Here is a 26,077-nt window from a genome sequence, read left to right on the forward strand (position 1 = left end):
GCAGTAAGAATCTTGATTAAATTATAATCATTTTAAAATAAGAAATTACTGTTTACAGTGCTAGCACTCTGTGACAAATTTCTGTCCACTGTACCTGAGATGTCATTCTATTTAAAATAAAAAGGTTAATGTCTCTATTAAAATAGCTTATAAATAAATTCATACAAATGTATTAAGCAATCTTATGGTAATAATGCAATTTCTACATTTTATTGATTTTTGATTTTAACATCCAGCTTTTTAAAATACATAACTTCAAAACCTATTCATTGTAACTGATAACTATGCTCCATGTAAAACAATCAAAGGGCCATGCACCTAATAGTAACTTTACAATGCCAACTGATCACCAGGGAGGAGTTGCAACTGGTAAATCCTATGTAAAGAGGTTGCACATTGACACCACCATGTTCTAAATAATCAAGTATAATGGCTTGGTGACCATGCAGTCAGTAATGAGTGGATTCCACCATGACAAGAAGTTTTTGAACAGTGTAGAAATAGACATAATGAACATTTATATTCTTTAACGATTCCAGTACTTTCTGTGGAAGTGGTAGCTCCCTGCAGCGTGTAGATCCCCGACCTAGTGTGGAGCATTGATCTAATAAACCTGTTTCTCTGTATCAGTAAGTTGGAATTTTTGCTTATGGCATGTCAAGAGCTGGCTTCCTAGTTATTAACAGATCAGATCTCTCTGAGGCAGCTGAAAGTTCAGAGCATCAAATAATAACCTTTTTATTTGGAACAGATGAGTGTGGAAGTCTAACCTGAAGTGCCTCACAGGACTTTTGCACAGGAATTTCCTTCCTTTAGGGAAAGGAAATAGATATTCATATTTATGGAACATCAAAACATCTCAAAGTGCTGAACACAATAAATTGCTTTTAGGATGCAGCATTACAAAGACAAATGTTTCCATAAACTCAGAACAGATAACTAAATAAGTTACAATTGGTATATAGGCATTCACATTCAGTATATCTTTCCCCTCCCCTAAAATACCTACATTTAAAATTAAAATAGAGGAGGTAAGGATAAAAAAGTGAGATGAAATTTAACTATATTAACCTGCATTGAGGAATGTTATCCTGGAAAGGGGATGAAACAGAGTGCATTATAGATTTGACACACTGAGATATTTCTTAAGAAAAGTCAATAAGGTATGTGGTGGAATGTTCAAGTTAATTCATGAAAAAGCTACCAGCTTGGAGGACTTGAGTTTCTTTTCTTGTTGCTGCTTCTTTTGTTTCCCCACTATATTTATTAACTTCAGAAGCAGCTGCCCTGAACTGAATCCAGGGATGGGAAGGTACCCTCACCACCCTCGATGGAACCCAGCAATGGAAAGTGACAAGCTTGCATCTTGAAGTCTCGAGTATTATCTCCTGCACTTCACTAACACATGCAAGCTTGGAATCTCACCTGAAAATGGAAGGAATCAAGGGTGTGCAGATGGGTATCAAGCAGCAATGGTTATTGGCACAAGGTAACTCCATTGGAGGAATTGGGGGATGGAATCTCTGCTACATTGCTGATCTACTTCCTCAGAAGGAAATTTAAAAATAAACAATTTCATAGAACAGTAGAAACAGAAGCTGGTGTAAACCATTCAGCCTTTCAAAAGACCATCGTTAATTTTTAACTGCAGATTCAATACATTCTGGGTGAAGAAATTTCTTCTCATTTGTGTCCTGAATGGCTGATTTCTTATTTCGAGACGAGACCACTGGTTCTAGTCACCCAGCCAGGGAAATCCCTGCATCAATCCTGTCAAACTCCAATAAGAATTTTGTATGTTTTAATTAGATCATCTCTCATTCTTCTGAATTCAGGAAAGTATAGGCCCAATTTCTTACTCTTTCCTCATTGTGCAAAAACACTATTGCAGGAATCAATCCTTCTTATGAACCTTTTTTGGCACTCCTTCCATTGTACATAGCTTGGAAGACCAGAACTGTGCATTATATTCCAGGTATGGTATATAAAATTTAACTCAATATAATTTAACCTTGTTCAGGCCTCAGATTAAAATGGCAAATTGGGTTCTCATGATATTTTGAAAGAAAATTGGAAGGCCATTCCTACTTCCAGCAGATTAAAAACAAGGCCATTGTTTAAGAATGCTATTTTAAAATACAGTCACTAGCAGGACCATTCAGCCTTAAGAAATCTCCAGTTGGGATGTGTCCAAAAGGAAAACCCCATAATTTTTTAGCCTGAACATACTGGAAAAAATATCTCTCAGAAATTCTACATTCTCAAAATATATATGCAGAAATCCTCTGGATGATTTCCTTGCCTGGTGATGCAGATCATCCATCTTCGAGATCTGAGTGGATTGAAATGGAGTCAACACTAGTTCAAAGGCTTGGGATTTTCAGTAAAGAAGCACGGAGTTCTTCAATAAAGATAATGATATTATTTGAATCACTAACACCTATAACGTGCCTATGCAGCACAAATATGAAGAGTTAAAAAGAATTAAAACCTTGACAAAGAAGTACTTGTACATAAATGTGGAACGAGGATGTATAGGAGAATCAGGCACAGTCACACTTGCACATAGTAATCTAAAAATTATTCTCTAGTCAAATCCAAGGCTCTGTGCTTGCTGAAACAACACAAACAACCTTAATAAGGTTACATTTTCTGTAGTTTATGATAGGCTAATTAGCAGCAATTTAAATCAGAAGAAGTTACATTCTACTTTAAGTGAAGTGCAAGTCAAAATTAGTTTATAAGCAAAAAATGAAAACCGCTTATGTTGGAATTTGGACATACAGCAGAAAATGCAGGGGATACGCAGCAAATCAGGCAGCATCTGTGGTGAGAGGAAAAGAAGTTAATATTTCAGGTTAATGACTTTCCACTTCATCCACCTGAAACATTAACTCTTTCTCTCTCTCTCTCTCTCCACAGATGTTGCCTGATCTGCTGAATTTTTCCAGCATTTTCTATTTTAGTTTATAAATATATCCATTACAATGGTTGATTTGTGGAAAGCACTGCTGAAGAATTTGTAGGGAATTGTAAAAATCCTAAATTTAGCAGGTATTATTGAGAAATGGATTTGAATCAGAAAGAGGTGAATAAATGATCAAATATGATCTTAAGTAGGGGTCTTTTGCTTGTTTGTCATGTGGGAATGAAGATTCTTAGCCTTTCCAGTACACTGTTAATGTAATAGTGGTGAGAGTGTAGCAAAAGGTGCAGAAAATAGGCCAGGATCTGCTTATACAGGACTAGAGTCTTAGTTCCCCCATGCTCCTGGTCTGAATCTCCATCCATCCCTTTCAGTCCAGTGAAAAATAGAGAGTTAGGATTGGGAATATCCACATTCTGGAAGTTGCTACAACCCCAATCTCACAGTCTGATGATTTGTTCTCAGTACTTGTGGAACTATCTTAGAGGTCTGAATCAGAAAAAAGGCATAAACCTCTGAAGATAAAAATCATTTTTATTTTAATCTTACATGCACTCACTTACAAACTGGGCTGAGGTGAAATGCTTACTGCCTTCCTGGGGAGAAGTAATACCCTCCCAGAACAAGCACACATCACAGTATATTGCAGCATCTTGGGTCTAGTGGGCACCTGGAATCCAATTCTAGTGTAGTGTTGGGGTGCCTGTAATTTGTGTGCAGATTAACCATCCAACCATTGTTTCTGCAAATTGATCAAGAGAAAATATCAACCGTGAGTGAGATTCTGATGTTACATAGTGCTAAATCTGTTCTCCCTCACATTTTGCGTGAAGAACTTTTCATATTGGTTTTGGTCCATTGTAAAAGTGGCTACCCTTCGAAATTGCTGTTAAGTACTTTGAGACGTTGAGATTGTGAAAGGTACCCTATAAATACAAGCATTTTCTTCATTTTGAGATCACAATGCCCCTCATAGATTTAAAACCTGATCATCTCCTTCCTTAGATGCTGAAGCTGCTGGGTTTTTGCTGGTTAGCAGAGGAATGAAACCCAGCAAAAGTAAAAGGAGTGAAGAATTCTGTGTTTCAGATTTAGCTTGCTGTGCAACTTTACTTAAAAATGGTATTTTAGTTCAAAAGTCACATTATAAGTTAACTCAGTGGGTGCTGAAGAGGTTTTCTTACAGCTATAACTTCAGCCCAAATTTTCCAGTACCCAAGCTTGGTACCTTCAAATGCATTAGTTGCATTGGAGCTTGCTTCGTACTCAAATGTGCCTTGCATTATATTTTGGACTTAAAACAAGAACCTGTGCTAGTCCTGTGAGCCAAATGGTACTTGCTGCTGCTTTTATTTGGTGTAACACTTGCCTAAATAAAACCATCTTTAAGTTTATCTCCTTTACAGTATAGTAACATTTACGTCCTCTGCTAGAGAGAGTCCCGAGTCCCAAGTGGGTATATTGGCAACAGGGTGAACACGTGGGTCCTGTTGGGCAGGTAAGCCCTTACTAACATGTGAGTTGTAATCTTCCTTACAAGAAGCACAAGCAGATGTAGCTTCAGAAGACAGTCCTTGCTGGTGGTTCTGCTGCTGCTGGAATGCATAACTCACATTCCCACAAGGGAACTGGTGCAGCCGGAACAGAGGCACATCCAATGTATTGGCAACAAGGGAAGAAGGTTCTAGAACAACTGCAGAGGCCTGTAGCCTTGGTGCTGGGACAGAAGCAGAAGAAACGCTGCTGCTGGCATGGAAACCAGAGTCTTCCCTTTCTGGTGGTCGGTTGTCAGTCAAAGTGTTGTTGTTTTGCACAACAGGCTTTTCTGTGAACCATGACCCATATGTGGGGTTCCAGAGGTTGGTGGGTTTTTTCCGGGAGCCCCTGCCTTGTTGTAACGCAGAGGAGCTGTTCACTTGTGAGTATATCTTGGTGACATGAGGCGCCTCCTCAGCTGGACCTCCAGTATGTACAGCAGCAGTATCGTTTGGAACAAACCTGATCCGATGGTCACCAAGGCAGAGGCTGGTGGGACGCTGGGGTGATGGGGAGGGGTCAGTGGAAACATGCTCATTCTCTGTTTCTTGGGCTGGTGAAACTAAAAGTGGTGCCAATCCATCAGGGTCATCTGGGCGCATGGGAACATTTCCTTCTTCTTCTGCAGGAGGTCCATATTCCACAGGCAAAGAAGTATTAATTACATCGGGATCCTATGGAAATTATAACAATATATTGTTAACAGGATCACAGGACACATAATAGCTATGAATTGCTGATTAAAGATCATCAATCTGAAATATTAACTATTTTTCCGTTCATAAATGTTGCCTTTTCTGCTTGGTATTTCCAGCATCTCTGCTTTTATTCTAGTTAAGGAAAGTGGAAATCCCAGACTTAGCAGTGAATCTAATGGCAGAGGAGTACAGATACTCATGGGAAAGAATCTCAGAGTGAGGAACCACCATCAGAGAGGAATTAAGTTCAAAGACATTCATAATCCTCTGTAAACCAAATGCCCGACAATCTGCTGCCTAACCAGTTACCTTGCCAATCACTACTGCCATCACCACAGTTTTGACTTTACTGAATATCAGTGCATCTTGAAGTCGCTCTTTCACACCAGCAGGAATGGGAAGCGGTATGTACTAAGCTACAGAAATCCACATGCAATATTGCAGCTTTGTATCACCAAACTGGATTGTTATGACACAGAAGTAAGTTATTTGGTTCATTGAGTTTATACCAACTTCTAGTAATGCATTACCATTAGTGCCTTCCTCTGCTCTTATTTTTAATTGACTCATTTTTTCAGGATCTGGCTGTCACTGGCAAAACCCGCATCAATTGTCCAGTGCTGATTGCCCTTGAGAATGTGGCAGTGAGTTCCTTCTTGATCCCTTGGTGTTAATGAAAACAGCTTCCCTCTACCCATCCCATCTAAACTAGTCATGATCTCATACATTTTTATTGAATTTCCTTTCAACCTTTTTTGTTAAAGAACACCCCCGCTTCTCCATTCTAACATTACAGTGTCATAGAGTTGTACAGCATGGAAAAAGGCCCTTTGGTCCATACGTGTCCATGACAACCAAAATGTATATTCAAGCTAATCCCATTTCCCAGCACTTGGCCCATATCCCTCTAAACTCTTGTCATCCATATTTCTGCCCACATACTTCTGAAATGTATCTCATGTAGCTGCCTCAACCACTTCCCCTGGCAGCTGGTTCCATATATCTATCACCCACTATGTAAAAAAAGTTGCCCCTCAGGTTCTTATTAAACCTTTCACCTCTAACCTTAAAACGATGCCCTCTAGTTTTCAAAAGACTGCTCACCCTATCTATGCCCCTCATGTTTTTATAGACATCTATGAGATCACCCCTCAGTCTCCTATGCAACAAGGAGTAAAGGCCCAGCCTGTCAAACCTCTCCCTATAAGCCAGTCCCTCGATTCCTGGCAACATCCTTGTAAATCCTTTTTTGCACTCTTTCCCATTTAGTTACATCCTTCCTTTAACAGGGTGACCTAAACTGAACACAATGCTCCAAGTATGGCCTCACCAACATCTTGTACATTCGCAACATAACCTCTCATCTTCTATATTCATTGCCCTGACTAATGAAAGCCAGCATGCCAAAAGCCTTCTTCACTGCCCTGTCTACCTGTGACTCCACTTTAAGGGAACTATGCACCTGCACTCCAAGGTCCCTCTGTTCTACAACAGCACCCAGAGCACTTCCATTCAATGTAAAGGTCCTACCTCGATTTGTCCTTCCAAAATGTAATACTTAGCACTTATCTGAATTAAATTCCATTTGCCATTCTTCAGCCCACCTGCCCAGCCAACCAAGATCCCACTGCAATTCTTGATAGTCCTCTTCACTGTCTATGACGCCACCTATTTTAGTGTCATCTGCAAACTTAATAACTATTCCTCACATATTCTCATCCAAATTGTTAATATAGATGACAAATAATAATGGGCCCAGCACTGACCCCCTGGGGCACACCACTAGTCACAGACCAGTCTGAGAAACATCCGTCCACCATCATCCTCTGCTTCTTACCATCCAGCTAACTTTTTATCCAGTTTGCTTGCTCTCCTTGCATGCCATGCGATCTAACCTTCCAGAAAAGCCTACCATACGGAACCTTAGCAAAAGCCTTACTGAAATCCATAGACTACATCTACCACCCTCCCCTCATCAACCTTACTTCATCAAGAAACTCACTCAGATTCATAAGATGAGATCTCCCACACACAAAACTATGCTGGCTACCCCTAATCAACTCCTGCCTTTCCAAATGTAAGTGCATCTTATCCCTCAGAATGCTTTCCAGCAACTTACCTACCACAGGTGTTAGGCTAACAGGTCTATAGTTACCAGGTCTATCCTTACAGCCCTTTTTAAATAAAGGCAGAACATTTGCTGTCCTCAAGTCTTCTTGCATTTTGTCAGAGGATAGTGATGTTGCAAATGTTTTAGCGAGGGCTCCCACAATTTCTTCTCTAGCTTCCCATAGTGTTTTTGGACATAGCTTGTCCGGACCTGGAGATTTGTCTACCTTCATACATCTTAACACATGGCAACACCTATTCTACCGTAATATGGACTGCTCCCAAAACATTTCCATTAACTTTGCCAGGTTCCCAAGTCTTCACATCTTTCTCCATTGTATAAACAGAGGAGGAATAATCACTGAGAACTCTGTCCACCTCCAGTGGCTCCACGCATAGATTTCCATTTTGGTCTTTGAGGGGCTCAATTCTCTTTTTCCCTTAATATACTTAAAAAATCTCTTAGGATTCTCCTTAATTTTCTCATACCCCTTCTTGGCCTTCCTAATTTCCTTCTTGAGTGTACTCCGACATCCTCTATACAGCTCCAGTGATTCACTTGATCCCAGCTGCCTGTATCTGACCCAAGCCGCCACCTTTTTCCTGACCAGAGTTACAATATCCCTTGACATCCAGAGTTCCCAGCTCCCAGCAGCTTTGCCTTTTACTTTAACAGGAACGTGTAGGCCTTGAACTCTTGCTATCTCACTTTTAAAAACCTCCCACTTGATGTAGGTCCCTTTGCCCACAAACAATCTAGCCCAATCAACCTTTGCAAGTTCTTGTCTAATACCATCAAAATTCACCTAGCCCCAATTCAGAAATCGAACCTGCGGACCAGTTCTGCCCCTTTCCATAACTGTTTTAAAACTAACAGAACTATGATCACTGGTCTCAAAGTGCTCCCCTACCATGACCTCAGTCACTTGCCCTTCCTTATTTCCCAGGAATTGACCAATTTTTGTCTCCTCCCTGGTAGGGGCCTCTATATACCGCCTGAAGAAACTTTCCTGAACACACTGAATACATTTCACCCCATCTGGGCAATCCCAGTCGATGTTAGGAAAGTTAATCTTCTAAAATGACAATCCTATTATTCTTACAACTCTTCCCAATCTCCCTGCACATTTATTCCTCTAATTCCTGAGGACTATTTGGGGTCCTATGGTGCAATCCCAACAAGGTGATTATTCCCTTCTTACTCCTCAATTCTACCCATAAACCCTCACCAGATGTCATCCCTAGATACTGCTGTAATGTTTCCCTTAATCAAAGAAGCAACTTCCCCTCCTCTCTTTCCTCCACCTCTATCTCACCTGAAGCATCTGTATCCAAAGCACCTGTATCCCGGAACATTAAGTTGCCACTCCTGCCCCTTCCTTAATGACATTTCTGTAATGGCTATAATATCCCAATCTCACATAGCTATCCATGCCCTTAGCACTGAAATCTCTCACCCCTGGAACCATTCTAATATTTTGCTTTTGTTTTCTTTCTAGGATCTTCATAAACTTCCTAAAGTGTGGTGACCAGAATTGGATGCAATACTCCTGTTGTGGTTTAACCTGTGTTTTGTCCAGGTTCAGCACTTCTCAGTCTTTCTACCCAATCCCAGGATCCCATTCACTCCCAAAGACCTATGTACACGCAGCTCATTTTGTTCTTTCATGCCATTTTGAGCTATGCCATTGAATCTATATTGCTTCTCCTAATTCCTTCAGTTACTGTGCATCACCTCACATTTTTCTGTATTAAATTTAAATTACCACTTCTCAACCCTTTCAGCTAGCCTATCTCTTCTGGTCTGTTACAATCTTTCTCACTATTTAACAGTTTGCCTCACAGTTTTACAAAAAGAAAACACAAAATCAGTATGAGGCAACAGGAATGACAATTGACCATTGTTCCCACCTGTTCATTTATGTTCACCCTGTCACTTGATCACATTAATTTTTTAACTCTCTCTTTTGTTTTGATATCCCCCGACAGGCACTCAATTCTGAAGTCATGTTTAGTGTAGTTTTATTGGTGGATAAGAAGTTCTACATCTGATCTGTTGGTTTGAGGAACCTCTTAATAGCCATTCCGCTCCATCGATACCTCTTCCCATCCACAACCGAGAAACAAAGGATTGCAGATGCTGGAATCTAGACGAAAGACACGATGATGCTGGAGGGACTCAGCAGCCCAGGCAGCATCCGTGGAGAAAAGCAAGCGGACAACATTTTGGGTCAGGACCCTTCTTCAGGACTGAAGATAGGTAAAGGGGAAGCCCAATATATAGGAGGGAAAAGCAGGGCAGTGATAGGTGGACAAAAGAGGGCAGGCGGGCTAGGCACAAGGTGGTGATGGGTAGATGCAGATAGGAGATAGTGATAAGCAGGTACGGGGAGGAGGGGAGAGCAGGTCCAGTGGGGGGATGGGTCAAAGGTAAGGAGAGAAAGGGGAAAAAAAGGGTAGAAAAAAAAGCGAGAGACTAGGAAAGGGAAGAAGAGAAGATGCATGGTGGGGAGGGGGGTTGTGGGGAAAGGGGGGGTGGGGGTTACTTACAGTGGGAGAACTCAAAGTTCATGCCATTAGGCTGCAAGGTTCCAAGATGGAAAATGAGGTGCTGTTCCTCCAGTTTGCACTTGGAATTCTCCTGGCAGTGGAGGAGGCCGAGTACTTACATATCAGTGCTAGTGTGGGAGGGGGAGTTGAAGTGACTGGCAATGGGGAGATGCAGATCGTAATTACGGACAGAGCGCAGGTGTTCTGAGAAACGGTCACCAAGTCTGTGTTTGGTCTCACCAACGTACAGGAGACCAAATGCAGTAGATGATATTAAGGGAGGTGCAGGTGAATCTCTGTCTCACCTGAAAGGACAGTTTGGGTCCCTGGATGGAGGTGGTGTAGGGGGCAGGTGTTGCACCTATGGTGGGGGCAGTGGAAAGTTCCTGGGGTGGGGGTGGGCTGGGTGGGGGGGCGGGAGGAGTGAACTAGGGAGTTGTGGAGATCGCAGTCCCTGCAGATGGTAGAAAGGGGTGGGGAGGGGAAGATATGCTTGGTAGTGGGGTCCCGTTGGAGATGGTGGAAATGCCGGAGAATATGTATTAGATACGTAGGCTGGTGTGATGAAATGTGAGGACGAGGGGGACCCTAACCCTGTTGGGTCTGGGAGGAGTGGAAGTGTGAGAAATGGCAGAGATACGAGTGCGAGCTCTCTCCACCACAGTCGGGGGGAAGCCCCACTTAGAAAAGAAATTGGACATCTCAGATGTCCTGGAGTGGAAAGCCTCATCATGGGAGCAGATGTGGCAGAGGTGGAGAAATTGAGAAAAAGGGATAGAATCTTTGCAAGAGACAGGCTGTGAGGAGCTGTAATCAAGGTAGCTGTGGATATGGTATGGATTGAAAACCAAAGATTAAAGGCCAGAAATTCAATTGCATAATGAATTTCCAGTTTGTTTCTCTTCATTCTGGAAATTTGATCAGACATTTTTGAATGTGAGACATCGTTACACACCAAGCTGATTTTCACAGGTCTGGGTGCACACAATGACATAATTCCCAGAATAATAACCATGCTTGGGCACTCTTGGGACAACTTGGTTTTCCCAAAAAAATGCTGGACTGGGTCGCTTGTCAGGAGAGAAATAATTTACATTCATCCTTTGACTCCCTGATCCTCCAGCCTTCCATCTCACTTGCCTCCAGTTCCCAGCCTGTTTGCCCCAATCTTTCACTGACCCAAGTTCCCTGCACAGGCCTTGATTCTTCATCTGTTTCATTCCAACACCACAAATTGCTTGAGTTGCACATCCCAACCCCTGAGCTGCTGCTTATCCGGTCTCCCATACAACTCACCACTATTCAAACATCATCAGTCTCCCAATTCACACCACCCATCCACCAGCACCACAGACAACCCAGATCTACACTTCCATCCACTGCCAAATGTCCCTAGTCACCCAACCACCCACAGCCCTATCATCCAAACATCACCCTTCTCATGGTCTCCTAATTCCTCTCCCATCCCTCCTCTCCCATTCCTCTAATCAGCTGTGATCTTCACCACTAACCAAACATTTCTGACCTCCTGATACATTCCCTTGTAATGAAGGCCAGCTTGGCATTTTTCCCATGTCTCCAAAACATTTTAAGAGTTATTTCACTTCATGGGTAAAGAAAAAGCCTGAATGCTGTTATTTGTCTTCATGGGATGAATTCATTTCTTTTTTTCTGTGATTTAAGGCTTGTATCAATTTTCCTCAAATCCTTTCTATGTCTCCATATTGTGATCTCAAGAATCAGTTCCTTAGAACTCCTTCTATTTCATTTTTCTCCTGTATTTCATCCCTGTGTTTTCTGCTGTTTTCCCTTCTGTTTTCTCTTCTTTCTTTTTACCTCACCAATTATTAATCCGCTTTATAACTTCATCTTAAGTCTTCTGGACTTCCACTTTTGGTTCCTGTAGCAATACCTTGTGGAATGCTTTTGAAAGATTTGATTTATAGTATTCACCATATTATTCTATTCCACTTAAGGATCAAACTGACGTCTATAGTGCTAGATAAATGTAACTCTGCCCTGAGATAATGATTACCTGTGTACAGTAATCTATTCTTTCCAATATGGTTGCAAAATTGGGTCTGTCTTCTGGCTGATGCTGCCAACACTGAGTCATTATTCGGTACCTGAAATATAAAAAATCAAAATAAGTAGAACAGTATTCTAGGTTTGTGGTATTTATTCCTAGTTTTTCAATAACATTTGTTTATTTTTATTTTCCCTTTTATTTCTTTCAGTATTGGTAATACTGTAGCATTGTAAACCTAGAAATTTCACTGCATTTTGCAACAAACTACTTAAAGCTGTTGATGTAGTTTCTATGCCCATCTCTGGAGAATCATCAGCCTATGATGCAACAAGCTAAACAGCATGTGGCACTATTGAGCCCTTTTGGCAGTAGCAATTTGTGTTTTTACAGTGACATTATGGGGAGATTTATGTGGCTGGGTATTGTTTATTTAATGACATTTACCATTGGGCTCTTCAGGAAGCAATAATGGATTACTAGGTATACATTTTTGCACAGCTGCAATTTGCAAGGTAACAGTCATTACAGCTTGCAATAAACTTTCACAGGTATTGTAGAAGATATGTGAAGCCCTGTGCCCACTCTCTGCCTCATCCTTCAAGACACAGGAAAAAGTGACAGCTCTACATTAAACAGACTTCAGTGTGGCTACTGATATAGTCAAGACTGGAGGTCAAATGCTTGCATATATCAAAACTTGATCCATGGACAGAAGCACAGCTACACTTTGACATGTTAATTATGCATTTCATTCTCAAACTGTTCCCAACATCACTAACACAGGAAAAAAAATACATAAATCAGCTTGCAAATTCCCTTTAATTACAGGGACAAAGTTGAAGTAAAATTTGGTGTGATCGGTGCACCATTTAGACTTGTCAACGCTGTGGGTGTGATCAGGACACGGACTACTAATCAAGCTACAGCCCAAAGGCTCTAATTATTATCCCATTCTCAAGTGACAATTCAATTTATTCCAAGATTACTCAATCTCAGCAGCTACTGAGAAAGTAACAACATTTTTTCAAGTGCATGAGTATTTTGGATTATTTTAGAGCTAAGTACATCCTTCTGCAAGGAAATCTTGATTGTACAACCCTGTTGATTGAAGATTTTCTCAATATACTAAATCTTACGGTTAAGTTCATTTCTTTAAATACAATATATATAAAACCAGAACATTTATACTTTAGACAGGAAATCTTTTATAACTTTTTAAATTTCTTTAAATTACTGAGATTAGGTGATTAAAACTATTTTATGTTTAAAATTCATCCCTTTATAGCATTGTGCAGGCAGCCTGTGTGCAGATCTGACTACATTAGATCTTTCCAGACTGCATACAAGATTGTTCAAAACTAAATCATTACAGCACTATTACATGTAACCCGTATAAACTGGATCATCTTAATCCCTTCTCCTTGTTTCCTAACAGGGAGCCAATTTTAGAAATGAAAAGCTATCTAATGATCTCTGTGTACCAGCCTGTCAGTAAGTAGATTAGATCGATGGAATGTCTGTAACCCCAACAGAAGACGATAAGATAAAATTATACCAGAGACTGAAAATGAGTAACATGAGGATTTAATTTGTCCAGATAAGCCTTCTGGGGAGAGATGCAAAACAGTTTGAGAAGAGTTTACGTACACTGGACCAGGGCAGTTTTTAGGTGGGTCCATTCGACCACCATTAGTGACAAACTCCAGCACCTCCTGGTTACTCTTACTGGGATACGGCATGTACCCAAGTGAAAAGATTTCCCACAGTAACACTCCAAAGGACCTGCAACAAAACAACAATGCACAATCTTAGACCACTCAATAGAAGAACAAATGAACTCAAAGCCAATATGGTAGTTTTTCAAGAGTATGTCACTCTCTGAAATTCCTCCATTTTGAGACTGTATTAATCTTTACATTAATTCCTTTCTCCGTGTTTATTTTCATTGTTTAATGGGACTGTGCTTTTGTGGCAAATGAAGAGTTGTATGATCAGGTATCCAACTTTTATATCTTTGCTTAAAAGCAAGAACCAGTTAACATGGTGCAAATTGTCTTTGATTTTTCTATCCTGTTTTGAGGCTTTTGCAGGTACAAAGCATAAGCAGATGAATTAAAAATAATATGCATCGAGAAATTCATTCAGCTGGCTAAGCATTCACTAAAGTATACTGTGAAGGAGACCAGCACCTTTTAGCACACACCTCATGCAAGGCCTTGTGGTTAGGAGATACCGATTGTGAAGTTTTCTTCATTGGCATGTTAAGTCGAAGTAATTTCATGACAAATACCCATACCAGGCTCCAGCAATAGGGAAGTATTATTCCATGGAGAAGGAAGAAGATACTGTGAATCCTTGTACATTGAGATGTTTGGGATGTTGTCCGATCTTTCTCAGAGCATGGGGAGAATCCAGCTCCAACCTTGTGCACTGTTTTGCAGAGGCTTGGGATCTACATTTCCAGCATGCAAGTAGTAGCCAGCTCCAAGTTGACACTTGTGGATAAAACATGAGTTGCATTGAAAGATATCAGAAATCACATCTTCACTGGCACATGCCACCCAATAAATGACTGCTGAAAAATGAGCTCTGGTTACTGCCTTCATGTGCCTAGGTTCCACTATTGTCAGGAGCTTCAAGGATGTTGAGGTATTCCAGAGTTCTGTCCTGCCAATGGCTGTGTGGGGAATGAATTGACAGGAGGACAACACTCATGCTCCTGCCAATGCCATTCCAACAGTTGCCTATTAGCCTGCTAGCCCAGACTGTTGCTATTCATGGCAAGGCACTGAAGCCCTAAACCAGATCACCATGGCCCATTTGCAGCCATCTACAATCTCCTTCACCTTAAGGGAGGGAGTACAGTGCAATAGTCATAGAACAGGCAAAGGCACATGGAAACTGAGGATGACAAAGGGAGATGGTTCACTGACTATGGCTTTATTCTCTTGATTGGATCTGGAAAACACTTTGAAATGCTTGGTTCTGTGTTGTCATGATTTGTGAGCAGGGGGCCACTACAGATTATCAGAAACATGGTAACTATATCACTCTGGGGATCCAGTTCCTATTTATTGGTTACTGCTCATGGAACACAGAGTCATAGAGTTATACAGCAAGGCTGGTCGACATTACAGCGAAATCAGTATTTATTACTCACCCTATCTGTCACTGGTGGTGAGGGCCCACGTCCTGACTTGCTGCAATGTTTGCCATACAGCACAGGAACAGACCAGTCAGCCCACATCGACCAACACCCATTTACACTAATTTGACACTAATCCCATTTTTATTCTTCCAATAGTCCCATCATCTTTCCAAGATTCTATCACCATCTACACTGTAGGGGCATCTTACAGTGACCAACTTCCACATCTTTGAGATGTGGGGGGAAAGCGGTGCACCCGGGGTAACCCACGCAGTCACAGGGAGAATGTACAAATTCCACACGGACAGCACCTGAAGTCAGGATTGAACCCGGGTCACTGGAGCTGTGAGGTGCTGCTGTGTTGAAAGAAATGTGACACTGCTGTTACGGAAGCAGATTCAATGCCGTGAATAAGCAAGCAAGAGTAAAAGAAAGGTATGTTTTCAAGTGATCAAGTGATGAGACTTGGAGTTCACATGTTATGTACAGTATAAGGTTATAATTTTATCAATTATTTTCCTGCTATAATTCAATCCCATGTGCAGTAGATAGAGCTGCTGCTTCACAGCTCCAGTGACATCGAGTGCTTTCTGCATTGAGTTTCTGTCTGTGACCCCGTGGGTTTCCTTCAGGTGCTCCGGTTTCCTCCCACAACCCAAAAGGGGGAGACAAAAAATTCTGCAGATGCTGGAATCTGGAGCAATACACAAAAAGTGCTGGAGGAACTCAGCAGGTCAGGCAGCATCCATGGAGGGAAATAAACAGTCGACATTTCGGGCCGAGACCCTTCGTCGGGACTGGAAAGGAAGAGGGCAGAAGCCAGAATAAGAAGGTGGGGGGAGGGGGAGCAGCACACGCAGGCAGGGGATAGGTGAATTCAGGTGCTAGGTGAGTCCAGGTGTGAGGGGGATGGTAGGTGAATGGGGGGGGGGAGGAGATGTAATAAGCTGAGAGGTGATGGATAGATAGAAATTCAATGTTATTGAATTTCTAGGCATGATAACTAAAAGGTAGTGGAATTCTGTTAAATCACTGCTTATTTTAAAACACACAGTGATAAATCAAATATTACAGTAGAGTCTTCAGAAGCTGTCACATGAAAATTAACTGCATGCTGATTGTCAGTTATGTTGTTCCCCATTCTTGTCTTTTTGAGTCTTGGTGATTATTTTAAGACGAATTTTTGTGTTCATCAAGATGACAACTGTCAGTGCTCGGGAATGAGTCTCCCACTATCACCATTTAGCAAATCCAGATGCCAATTAAAGCTGTCTGCATTTAACCCCAATTCAGATGAGTCCCTCTTTCCTTTCAACAGCACCAGTGTGATTTTTGATTTATTTCTAGAACAGATGTCCTTTAGAGTTTTCTCAGTTTTCATTTGCTGTCTTTAAATCGCTATGGTCCTAGCCTGTGTTATGTCAATAACCATCTTCAGCCAGAAAAGCAGTTCCCCACTTTTCTGTCCCTAGTCCCTTGTGCCTACCCTGCTCCCAACAACAGCACCGTCTTCAGGGGTGGCAAAGTGGGGCAGTAGATAGAGCTGCTGCTTCACAGCTCCAGTGACATCGAGTGCTTTCTGCATTGAGTTTCTGTCTGTGACCCCGTGGGTTTCCTTCAGGTGCTCCGGTTTCCTCCCACAACCCAAAAGGGAGACAGAAAAAATTCTGCAGATGCTGGAATCTGGAGCAATACACAAAAAGTGCTGGAGGAACTCAGCAGGTCAGGCAGCATCCATGGAGGGAAATAAACAGTCGACATTTCGGGCCGAGACCCTTCGTCGGGACTGGAAAGGAAGAGGGCAGAAGCCAGAATAAGAAGGTGGGGGGAGGGGGAGCAGCACAAGCAGGCAGGGGATAGGCGAGTTCAGGTGCTAGGTGAGTCCAGGTGTGAGGGGGATGGTAGGTGAATGGGGGGGGGAGGAGATGTAATAAGCTGAAAGGTGATAGGTAGAAGGGGCAAAGGGCTGAAGAAGGAATCCGATAGGAGAGGGCAGTGGACCATGGAATAAAGGATGGGGGAGGGGAGGAAGGAGCTGGGCGGGTCATTAAGGCGAGGGAAAGGAGTCACAGGAATAAGGGAAGACAAAGGAGTGGGGGGGGGGAGAAAAAGAAGGGGTGGGGTTACCAGCAGTTAGAGAAATCAATGTTGAGGCCATCAGGTTGGGAGACTCCCAAGGCAGCACCTTCGCTCCATCTGCCGCAACAGCCAGGACCTCCCAGTGGCCACCCGCTTCAATTCCACATCCCACTCCCATATTGACATGTCTATCCATGGCCTCCTCTACTGCCACCTTGAAGCCAGCCACAGATTGGAGGAACAACACCTCATATTCCTCCTTGGGAGTCTATTACAACCCAAAAGGGTGTTGGTTGGTAGTTAGTAGGCCACTGTAAGTTGCCCCAATTGTCAGTGAATGGCAGAATCCAAGGGGAGTTGATGGGAACGTGAGGTGAATAAAAATGAGTTAGGGTAGGATTTGTGTATGGATGCGGACTGAATGGGTCAAGGGGCCTACTTCCATGCTGTATCTCTCAGTGAATCTATCTATGGTTCTCTAACTGTTGAAATAATTTCTCCCTTTAAAATTTCTGTTCAACAACCTCTTTTGGTCACTCCTGTCTTTCAGTGCAGCATTTGTTTTCTTCACACCTCTGTGAAGTATTTTTGAGATAGTATTCCAAATTAACTCCAGTGTACGAATGTAAATTGCCATTTCTGACTGATAGCAAGGAAGTCCTACATTAAAGCTTAGTGGTTTCAAAGTGGTGACATTATTCTCATTCAATGAACATGCTCTGTGATTTTTGAGTCAAACAGATAATGCAAAGGACAGGGCTGAAGATTACTCTGACAGCAGTGATATTTGTTTCTATATATTTAGGAAATTGAAATTTAAGTACAGTATATCAGTTTTTTGTTTGTTTTTTCTTACCAACTGAAGCCTCATTGGGAATGCTCCTTACATCCTGTGAAGAGAAGCCAAAATTTGTTGCCACTTTAAAAGCCTTGAATGAAGTTGAAGGCCAATTCAGATTAACCTCATTGGCAATGGACTTTTTAAAACTCAGTTTCAGGATCTAGGTAGAACAGGCAAGGCCACCATTTATTACACATTCCTGATTGCCTTTGGAAAGGTAATGATGAGCCTCCTTGAAGTGCTGCAGACCCTCTGGTGAAGATACTCCCACAGTGCTGTTGGGTAGGGAGTTCAAGGATTTAGATCCAGTGAGAATGAAGGGCCTGCAATACATTTCCAAGTCAGGATGTTATGTGTTTTGGAGGGGAGCCTGCATGTGGTGGTGTTCTCACATGGCTGCTGCCCTTCTCCTTCTTGGCAGTAGAGGTTGCAGGCTTGGGAATTACTGGTGGAATGGCCTGGCTGCGTAACTGCAGTGCATTTTGTCAATGGTGCAACTGTAGCCACTGTGCACCAGTGGTGAGGGAGTGAATGGTGGATGTGGTCCCAATCAAATGGGCGGCTTTGTCACAGATGATGTTGAGCTTCCTTTTAGATATATGATGCAGAGACACCACATGAAATTTGAACCAGAATTCTAGACCATAAGAGACTGTGCTCAATCCCAATAGACTCGCAAGTTCTAGGATCCATAACAAGAGATTTCTTTCTCTTTGTTAGTTTGTTGCTCTGCATTTCTGCTATCAGTATGCTATTGCTTAAAACAGTAGTAAACAAGGTATGTTATTTTAGTGGTTACCTTAATTTTTTCTTTTTCAGGAAAGAAACACACATACCAGGTGTCTGTTTTTGAGGTAAATATTCCTTCCATGAAGGCTTCTGGCGGCATCCACTTCACAGGGAGCATGGCACGACCACCTTTCCTGTAATAACTAGCCCTACAGGGTCAAACAACAAACAACTGTCAGTCTCACAGTCATTAAAGGTAATGGGCTGAATGTTGCTGCACCTGGCCTGCCATGACAGAACTGCTGCCAGGCCAGAGAGATCGACCCTTGTGCACACTTGAGGTTTGTATCATGATTAAGCCTCGGATGGCGTAGTGAGGAGGTCTTGTTCACCAACACCCCTGACAAGTTTAGATAGGGGGCAAAGTTGGGAGTGGAGCCTTGTCTTCTGTCAAAACTATTATAGATTTCAACAGTTTTTAAATGCCTGTGACATTCATAGATATTGAAATCCATTGTGATTAAGGTAAATGATATAAAAATAAAAAAAAGAAAACATTTTAAAAGTAAGACATCAATTGTCACATAGAACACTTAAATATAATTAAGTCATTAACCTAAAGCAAAACAACTGCAAGAAATGATCTAACCTTCCCCTGAGCCCCCTTAGTTACAAGCCTGGAATCCCATTGAAACCAAAGGAGTTTCAGACCCTGCAGCTAATCTGAATGACACAACATCTGAGAGGCAATTGGCCAATGCGATGAAGGCAAATTGCTGCAAGACTGGACTTTTCTGTGGGACTGCAGAATTCAGTTGCTGGGCAAATCTGTCTGTAATTCCCAGCCTGGCAGTGCATGCCCCCAAGTCCAGGATTTACTTTGGTTAAAATGGTTGAATACTAATGGTTCCCTTCTGCAGGTCAGCTGGCAAGATTCAGCCCAATATACTACAGTGGGGCAGATAAGCAGAGCAGTCACCAGGTCCAATTATTTTTTCTGGCACAAGTGAACTAAAGGAGTCAGATATATATCATTCTCTTGTGTGCAATTCTGGTTGTCTCATTACAGGAAGGATGTGGAGGCTTTGGAAAGGGTACCAAAGAGGTTCACCAGGATGCTTCCAGGATTGGAGGGTATAGACTATAAAGAGAAGTTGGACAAACTTGGGTTGTTTTCTCTGCAGTGTCAGAGGCTAAGGGGAGACTTGATAGAAGCTTATAAAATTATGAGAGGCACGGATAGGGTAGATAGTCAGAGCCCTTTTCTCCCCAGGGGAGAAATGTCAAACACTAGAGGATATGCATTTAAGGTGACAGGGGGAAAGTTTAAAGAGGATGTGCAGGACAAGTTTTTTTATGACATAGAGGTTGGTAGGTGCCTGGAATGGGCTGCCGGGGTAGTGGTGGAAGCAGATACAATAGTGGCATTTAAGAGGGTTTTAGATAGACACATTAATATACAGGGAGTGGAGGGATATGGATCATGTGCAGGCAGAAGAGATTTAGTTTAATTTGGCATTGCATTTGACACAGATGTTGTGGGCCGAAGGGCCTGTTCCAGCGCTTTACTGTTCTATGTTCTTGTCAATAATTCTCCATTGCATGTGATGGTTATTTTGGCAGTCAACAAGATTAATGGCCAAGAAATTCACCTGCAGTGTTTTTCCAGGATTAAAACAATGTAAGCTAAAACAATGGAAGTAACCTCCCTAAAACCGTTCAAAAAGCTCAAAACAAATTGTGAAGTTCATTGGATACTGGGGAGTTTTGGCAAGAAATGAGAGCACACTTCAATAACACAAGAGGATGGCAGATTCCTCCTGAGGAGGGGGGCGCAGGCAAAGGAACATGCACAGGCTTTTGAGGAACAGTGTGTGCACAAAGGAGCAGTTCCTTGTGCAGATGCAATCATGGCAGAACATTGCCATGGATATGTCTGTAAGGCTATGAGTCTCCTCTATGAATCTGTGTAAATTTGGGAGCTCTGCTGATGCTGCCAAGCACCCCTTCCAGCTCTGAATGTAGAATTCGCACTTATCAAAGGTGGAAAGGTCCCCAGTTTATTGGTGAGCTAATTATGACTTCTGTAACACATTGCTAAGCAGCAAAGTATCATATCTGGCATATCTCAGCAGAGAGAGCTGGCATGGTTCCAGTGCTAGGGAAACCCTGAATTTGACTTTAGGACAATGTAGGCACTTGTATTTGGTTGCCTGCCAACCAAACACAAGACTTTGCATTGCTCTCATAGTCAAAATCAGGGTCATGCTAAGGTGACTAGTTTCCTAGTTTGGTTGAGTCTACTTGAGATTCAGTTGGCAGAGAGCTGTGCAGAACTCTATCTATGACCGCAGGAAAGATTAGCTGATTCAGTAAAATGCACTCATCTTGAGCCATCAGCATTATTAAAAACTGGTTTCTCTGAATGATAACAGTGCCAGTCATGATTCAGACCAATGTGGCTGAAAATCCTACCAGAGGCAAATTTGCATTACTGTTGGCAGCATTTGGTTAAACTGTATGCCAGGATTAGTACTAGGGTGAATAGATTTCTCATAGCCATAACTTCACCCTTATTAACAAAAAGGCATGTGCAAAATTAGTTAATATGTTAATACAATTTTCATTTGAGAAATGCCATTTCTTTGGACACTATGCAAATGTGTTCTGTAGTTTATTGCACAGTGTGGCTCTTAAACAGGATTAATACTTAAACCTTTACATGTGGCCAACTGGAAGTTTTTTTATTAAAGTGTATTTAAAGAGGTACTAATGTCTCAAATTACATTGTTACCTCTCTGCTCCATGACATGTTCCTGGCAAACACAATGTACAGTTCTTTCTCTCCCAGAAGAAAAGTAATTTTGATAAACATCTCTTACTTTAAGACACCAAATTGCTCCAGTCACTTTGCTTGGAGCACATAAAGTTCTGGCTTTGCCATTTCAGTTTGGGATAATAGTGGGGATATTAACGGAGTTATTTTAGAAGGGTTTATACCTCTGCTTGATACAAAATCCCATTAACATCTTTGCACTGATGTCTCACACAGCACCATCTCAAAGGCTCTGCATTCAAAATGTCTGTTGCTGATTTTAACATCATATAATTGAAGAATTCCTCTATGTACTAGATATACCAAAATAGTAACACATTCTCCTCAAAGAAATATAATGGTTGAATGTGAGAGTAAAAACTTATTTTACATAAACTTAAAAAATTATGCTAAACCATTTAGTGGCAGGAAATGATTTACATAATAATTTCTCCAAAGTTCAGCAAAACGTTTGGGTTAAAGTTTAGAACAGTGGAAGTTTTTTCTTCATTTAGTAATATTAACAAAAAGTTGAGTCATTATCTAAATTGAGAAAATGTTCACTGATACTATGAAATGAAGAAAGATGTATTTTAACTGATTCATAGCAGAAGCAGTTCCAGTGTACTCTAGGTCACTGTTCCTCTCATTTTTATACTGATTTATGGTATTCAGCTGGTATACATCGTCCTTTCTGGTCAACTGGGACCAACACAGGATGGTGCATTTAGTTACTGATCCATTAGTGACTTTTGGATGCCAATCAGTTTCTGAACTGAAAGTGACACTAACATTCAGGTGGGGAGGTGAGGTTTGAAAATAATCAAGAGGAGATTGGTCAGCAGCAGCAAAACTGGGAAGATTGGCTAAGAATTCAGTGCCGACAAATAAAGTGGTGAAATTAGGGAAAATACATAACCATTGGGCTGGATCATGCTGATCTTTAGCCAGTAGTTTGCACTGGAGATCAGATGCTGATCCACCTGACTCACCAGAGTCCGCAACTGCTCCTCACTGAACTGACATGAAGGGTTGGATACACTTTGAGAACTTTACACCAGGCATCTAGAGCAGCCCCATTTATTTGAACAGAATCACCAACAGTCACAAAAAAGAAAAGTGAAGAAAAGCTTCTTTTTAATTAACATTAATATTTTAATTTAGACAAGTTGAATGTGGTTTTAAATTGATTTATTGTTTCTTAGTACTATGTTTATTTTTAAAAAATATTTAATTATTTGTCTCAATACACAAAATGCTGGAGGAACTCAGCGGGTCAGGCAGCACCTATGGAAGGAAATGGACAGTCGACGTTTCAGGTTGAGACCCTTCATCAGGACTGGAACTAAAGAGGGGAGAAGCCAGTATAAAAGGGGAGGGGGAGGGGTGGAGCAAGAGCTGGCGGGTGATAGGTGGATCCAGGTGAGAGGGGGGGTGATAGGCAGGTGGGGGAGAGTGGGAATGATGTAAGAAGCTGGGAGGTGAAAGGTGGAAGTGACAAAGGACCGAAGACGTTGGAATCTGATAGGAGAGGACAGTGGACCGCGGTATAAAGGGAAGAAGGTGAGGAGAGGAACCGGAGGGAGGAATGTGTGGGTGGTGGGTAGATCGAGAGGGTGGGGGAGGGGAAGAGATGGGGTGATGGGGCCGGTGGGATAAGGTAAAATAAAGGGAGGGACAGAGTGGAGTGGTTACCGGAAGTTAGAGACATAGATGTTCATGCTGTCAGGTTGGAGATTACAAGGCGGAATATGAGGTGCTGTTCCTCTAATTTGCATCTAGCCTCAACTTGGCAGATTAGAGGAATAGCACCTCATATTCCGCCTTGTCAGTGTGGGAATGGGAAGTGGAATTAAAATGGCTGGTCACCGGGACATCCTGGCTGTTACTGTGGATGGAGCAAAGGTGCTCGACGAAGTGATCCCCCAATCTGCGTCAGGTCTTGCCGATGTAGAGAAGGCCGCACTGGGAGCACCGGATGCGATAAATGACACCTATGGATTCACATGTGAAGTGCTGCTTCATCTGGAAGGACTGTTTAGGGCCCTGAATGGTGGTGAGGGAGGAGATGTAGGGGCAGGTGTAAAAATCGGTGTCATTAATTGCATCCAGTGCTCCACTCCCTCCCCCCACTGTTTTATACTGGCTTCTCCCCTCTTTCTTACCAGTCCGGATGAAGGGTCTTGACCCAAAGCGCCGACTGTCCATTTCCCTCTTTAGATACTACCTGATCCGCTGAGTTCCTCCAGCATTTTGTGTGTTGCTCTAGATTTCCAAGATCTGCAATCTTTCTTGTGTCTTTAATTATTTGTCAGCTGTTTCTAAAAGTCTTTGCTCACTTAGCAGGCCAGACCCATTGAAATGATGAATTGACAGCACCAGGATCTGTGGGTTAGTTCTTAGTTTCTGCCACTTGTGGTTTTATTACATTTGTATCAGCGAGGCTTGCACAACATTAGGAGCCATGCTGCTGCAAAAGAAAAATGCAACCGTGGGCAACACAGGCGCAGACTGGGCGCAGTGAGATCCAGTTTAAAACCTGTCGAGGGTGATAAATAAAGAATTCTTAATTGTAGACCGCCTGCAATTGAATTCTGATCATAATGTGGTATTAAGCCTACGTAGCTCATTAGTTCATCCCCGGAGAGACAAGAGACTACAGACACCGGAATCTGGAGCAAAAAATAAACTACTGGAGCCTGTCAGGCAGCATCAGAGGGAAGTGGACAGTTGATGTTTTGAGACGGAACCCCTTCATCTGGACTCCCTGCCTGCATTAGTGTTTTGGCTATATTACAATAAGGATATTTTGGCATTGATAAAAATGATCAATCTTATAGCTGGTACCAGAATAGCTGAAATACAAGGAGAGAATTGAGAATCTGAATTTGTTTACATTTGAGAAGAGCATCCTGAAAGACCATCTTATTAAGATATTAGGAACCAAGCTCCTATTGTAACACTTTTGTCACAGTTCTGTAGTAGTCTTTTCCATTACAAATTCTCATATTTACAAGGATGTTATGCTGTAATTAATTTCTCCTGCTAGTGGCAGTGTTGCAGTGCCTTAGTTTTATGCCCTGTTGGCTTCTCAGCTTGCACTTTCCTGCAAACAAATATTCTGCTTTATTTTTCATCATATCATATTTGGCTACTCTTAATTATATTGATGTGAAATAAAGTATTACATTAGAATAAGGACTGAAGGTACAGTTTTAAATTAATGAGTGGATTTTATTTATTTGTCATAGTCCGATTATCATTGGCTTCCGAAACTGCTTCAGCTGAAATTATATATGATCTTGACTCTGCACGTAATGCTGCAGGAGATTGCCTAATAAAGGTGGTAGTTCACAAAGTTTCAGTGTGACTCCTTTTTAAGAAATCACAATAACAGGAATCTTATCACATAGCTTTACTTCTTTTTTTAAAGTAGGATAAACTGCCAATATGCTAACATTACTGATGCACAAATGTGCAAAACTTTCCCTATTTGCTTAATAAGCAAGAACAGATTGAACTATTATAATAGGCTTTATTTGCATGATCAAATATATAGATAATACATATAAATGTATTTAGATGTATGGTCAACCACTGTGCTTCACCTGAATTTTATTTTATCAATCAATCTTTAATTTTAAGAGTACTGAATGTGAAATACAGTAATGAAAATTCTCAACAATTACCTGTATATATCACGAGCCATTCCAAAATCTCCAATCTTAGCCACTCTTCCTGAACCTTTGAAAGTAAGCAGGCAATTTCTTGCAGCTATATCCCTGCCAATGAATGAAACACAGAAAGGTAAATTTCTTCCCTGATTTTCTCTCGGTTCTTCATCTCTTTTCCTGAAGGAATTAATTCATATTGGAGTAGGTTCCCAGCAGCCATCTGGTGTCTCCTTCATTCTTCACAGTGAAAGTTAATAGGTCATTCAGTTTAGGAAACTTGAGAGACTTCAGTCATCCTGCCTCACACAAATGCACTCAGTAGGGATCACTGGATGCTAATTTGTTGCAAGGATCAAGCCTTTTCATTTATCTCCTAATTCAGGTTGAGAATATCACTGGCCCAAAAGTTAGTTTGGCTACATTTTATACCTTGGGATAAATCAGAGATTATAGATGAGAATTTCTGATTTGCAGATTTAATAATAGGTCAGTCAATGCCTCTACAATATTCTCATGTTGAAAGTGAAAAGGCAAATTTTATTGTTAACAGCTAATGATGGTGGATTATTCATGAAAGACTGAGGATGTGAGGAAGGATTTTAAATCCTAGTATCTAAAATGTGTCTATTATAGATTAGCCATGAATATCTCGGTGAAAATTGGCAAAGTGGAGTAATGCAAAATTAACAGGAAGTACTTGAGGCAGATTATTAGCACAATCTTATTAAATTATGTAACAATCTCAAAGGGTTTTATGATTTCCTCATCATTTTCTTAAATTCTTCACCAAGTTTTGAATGAAGCCAGTACTATGCTCTGCTTTTCCTATTGTGGTCTGATGGAAGTAAAAGTAAAGTTGTTAGATGTGACCATTAATTCCGCCTTCTTGTTTCCCCAGAAGGATATCAGTGCAGGCCATTGGTTAACTTACATTATTTATCCA

The 26,077-nt window shown here is 41.5% G+C and overlaps 2 protein-coding genes across 2 annotated transcripts in view; one reads left to right on the forward strand and one right to left on the reverse strand.

Moving 5' to 3' along the window:
* The window catches only part of zgc:172090 (uncharacterized protein LOC565611 homolog), a 144,076-nt gene that overhangs the window by 112,889 nt on the left and 5,110 nt on the right, over positions 1-26,077 (forward strand). The window lies entirely within an intron of this gene.
* The window catches only part of LOC127568015 (ALK tyrosine kinase receptor-like), a 257,341-nt gene continuing 235,590 nt past the window's right edge, over positions 4,327-26,077 (reverse strand). Inside the window, exons 16-20 of the mRNA XM_052011262.1 lie at positions 25,150-25,242; positions 18,753-18,854; positions 13,496-13,630; positions 11,855-11,945; positions 4,327-5,136 (exon numbers count right to left, since the gene is read on the reverse strand). Of these exons, the coding sequence (XP_051867222.1) occupies positions 4,327-5,136; positions 11,855-11,945; positions 13,496-13,630; positions 18,753-18,854; positions 25,150-25,242 (1,231 nt within the window). The remainder of the gene's footprint in view (positions 5,137-11,854; positions 11,946-13,495; positions 13,631-18,752; positions 18,855-25,149; positions 25,243-26,077) is intronic.

The sequence above is a fragment of the Pristis pectinata genome, chromosome 3 (genome assembly GCF_009764475.1).
Source record: "Pristis pectinata isolate sPriPec2 chromosome 3, sPriPec2.1.pri, whole genome shotgun sequence".
Taxonomy (NCBI): Eukaryota; Metazoa; Chordata; class Chondrichthyes; order Rhinopristiformes; family Pristidae; genus Pristis; species Pristis pectinata.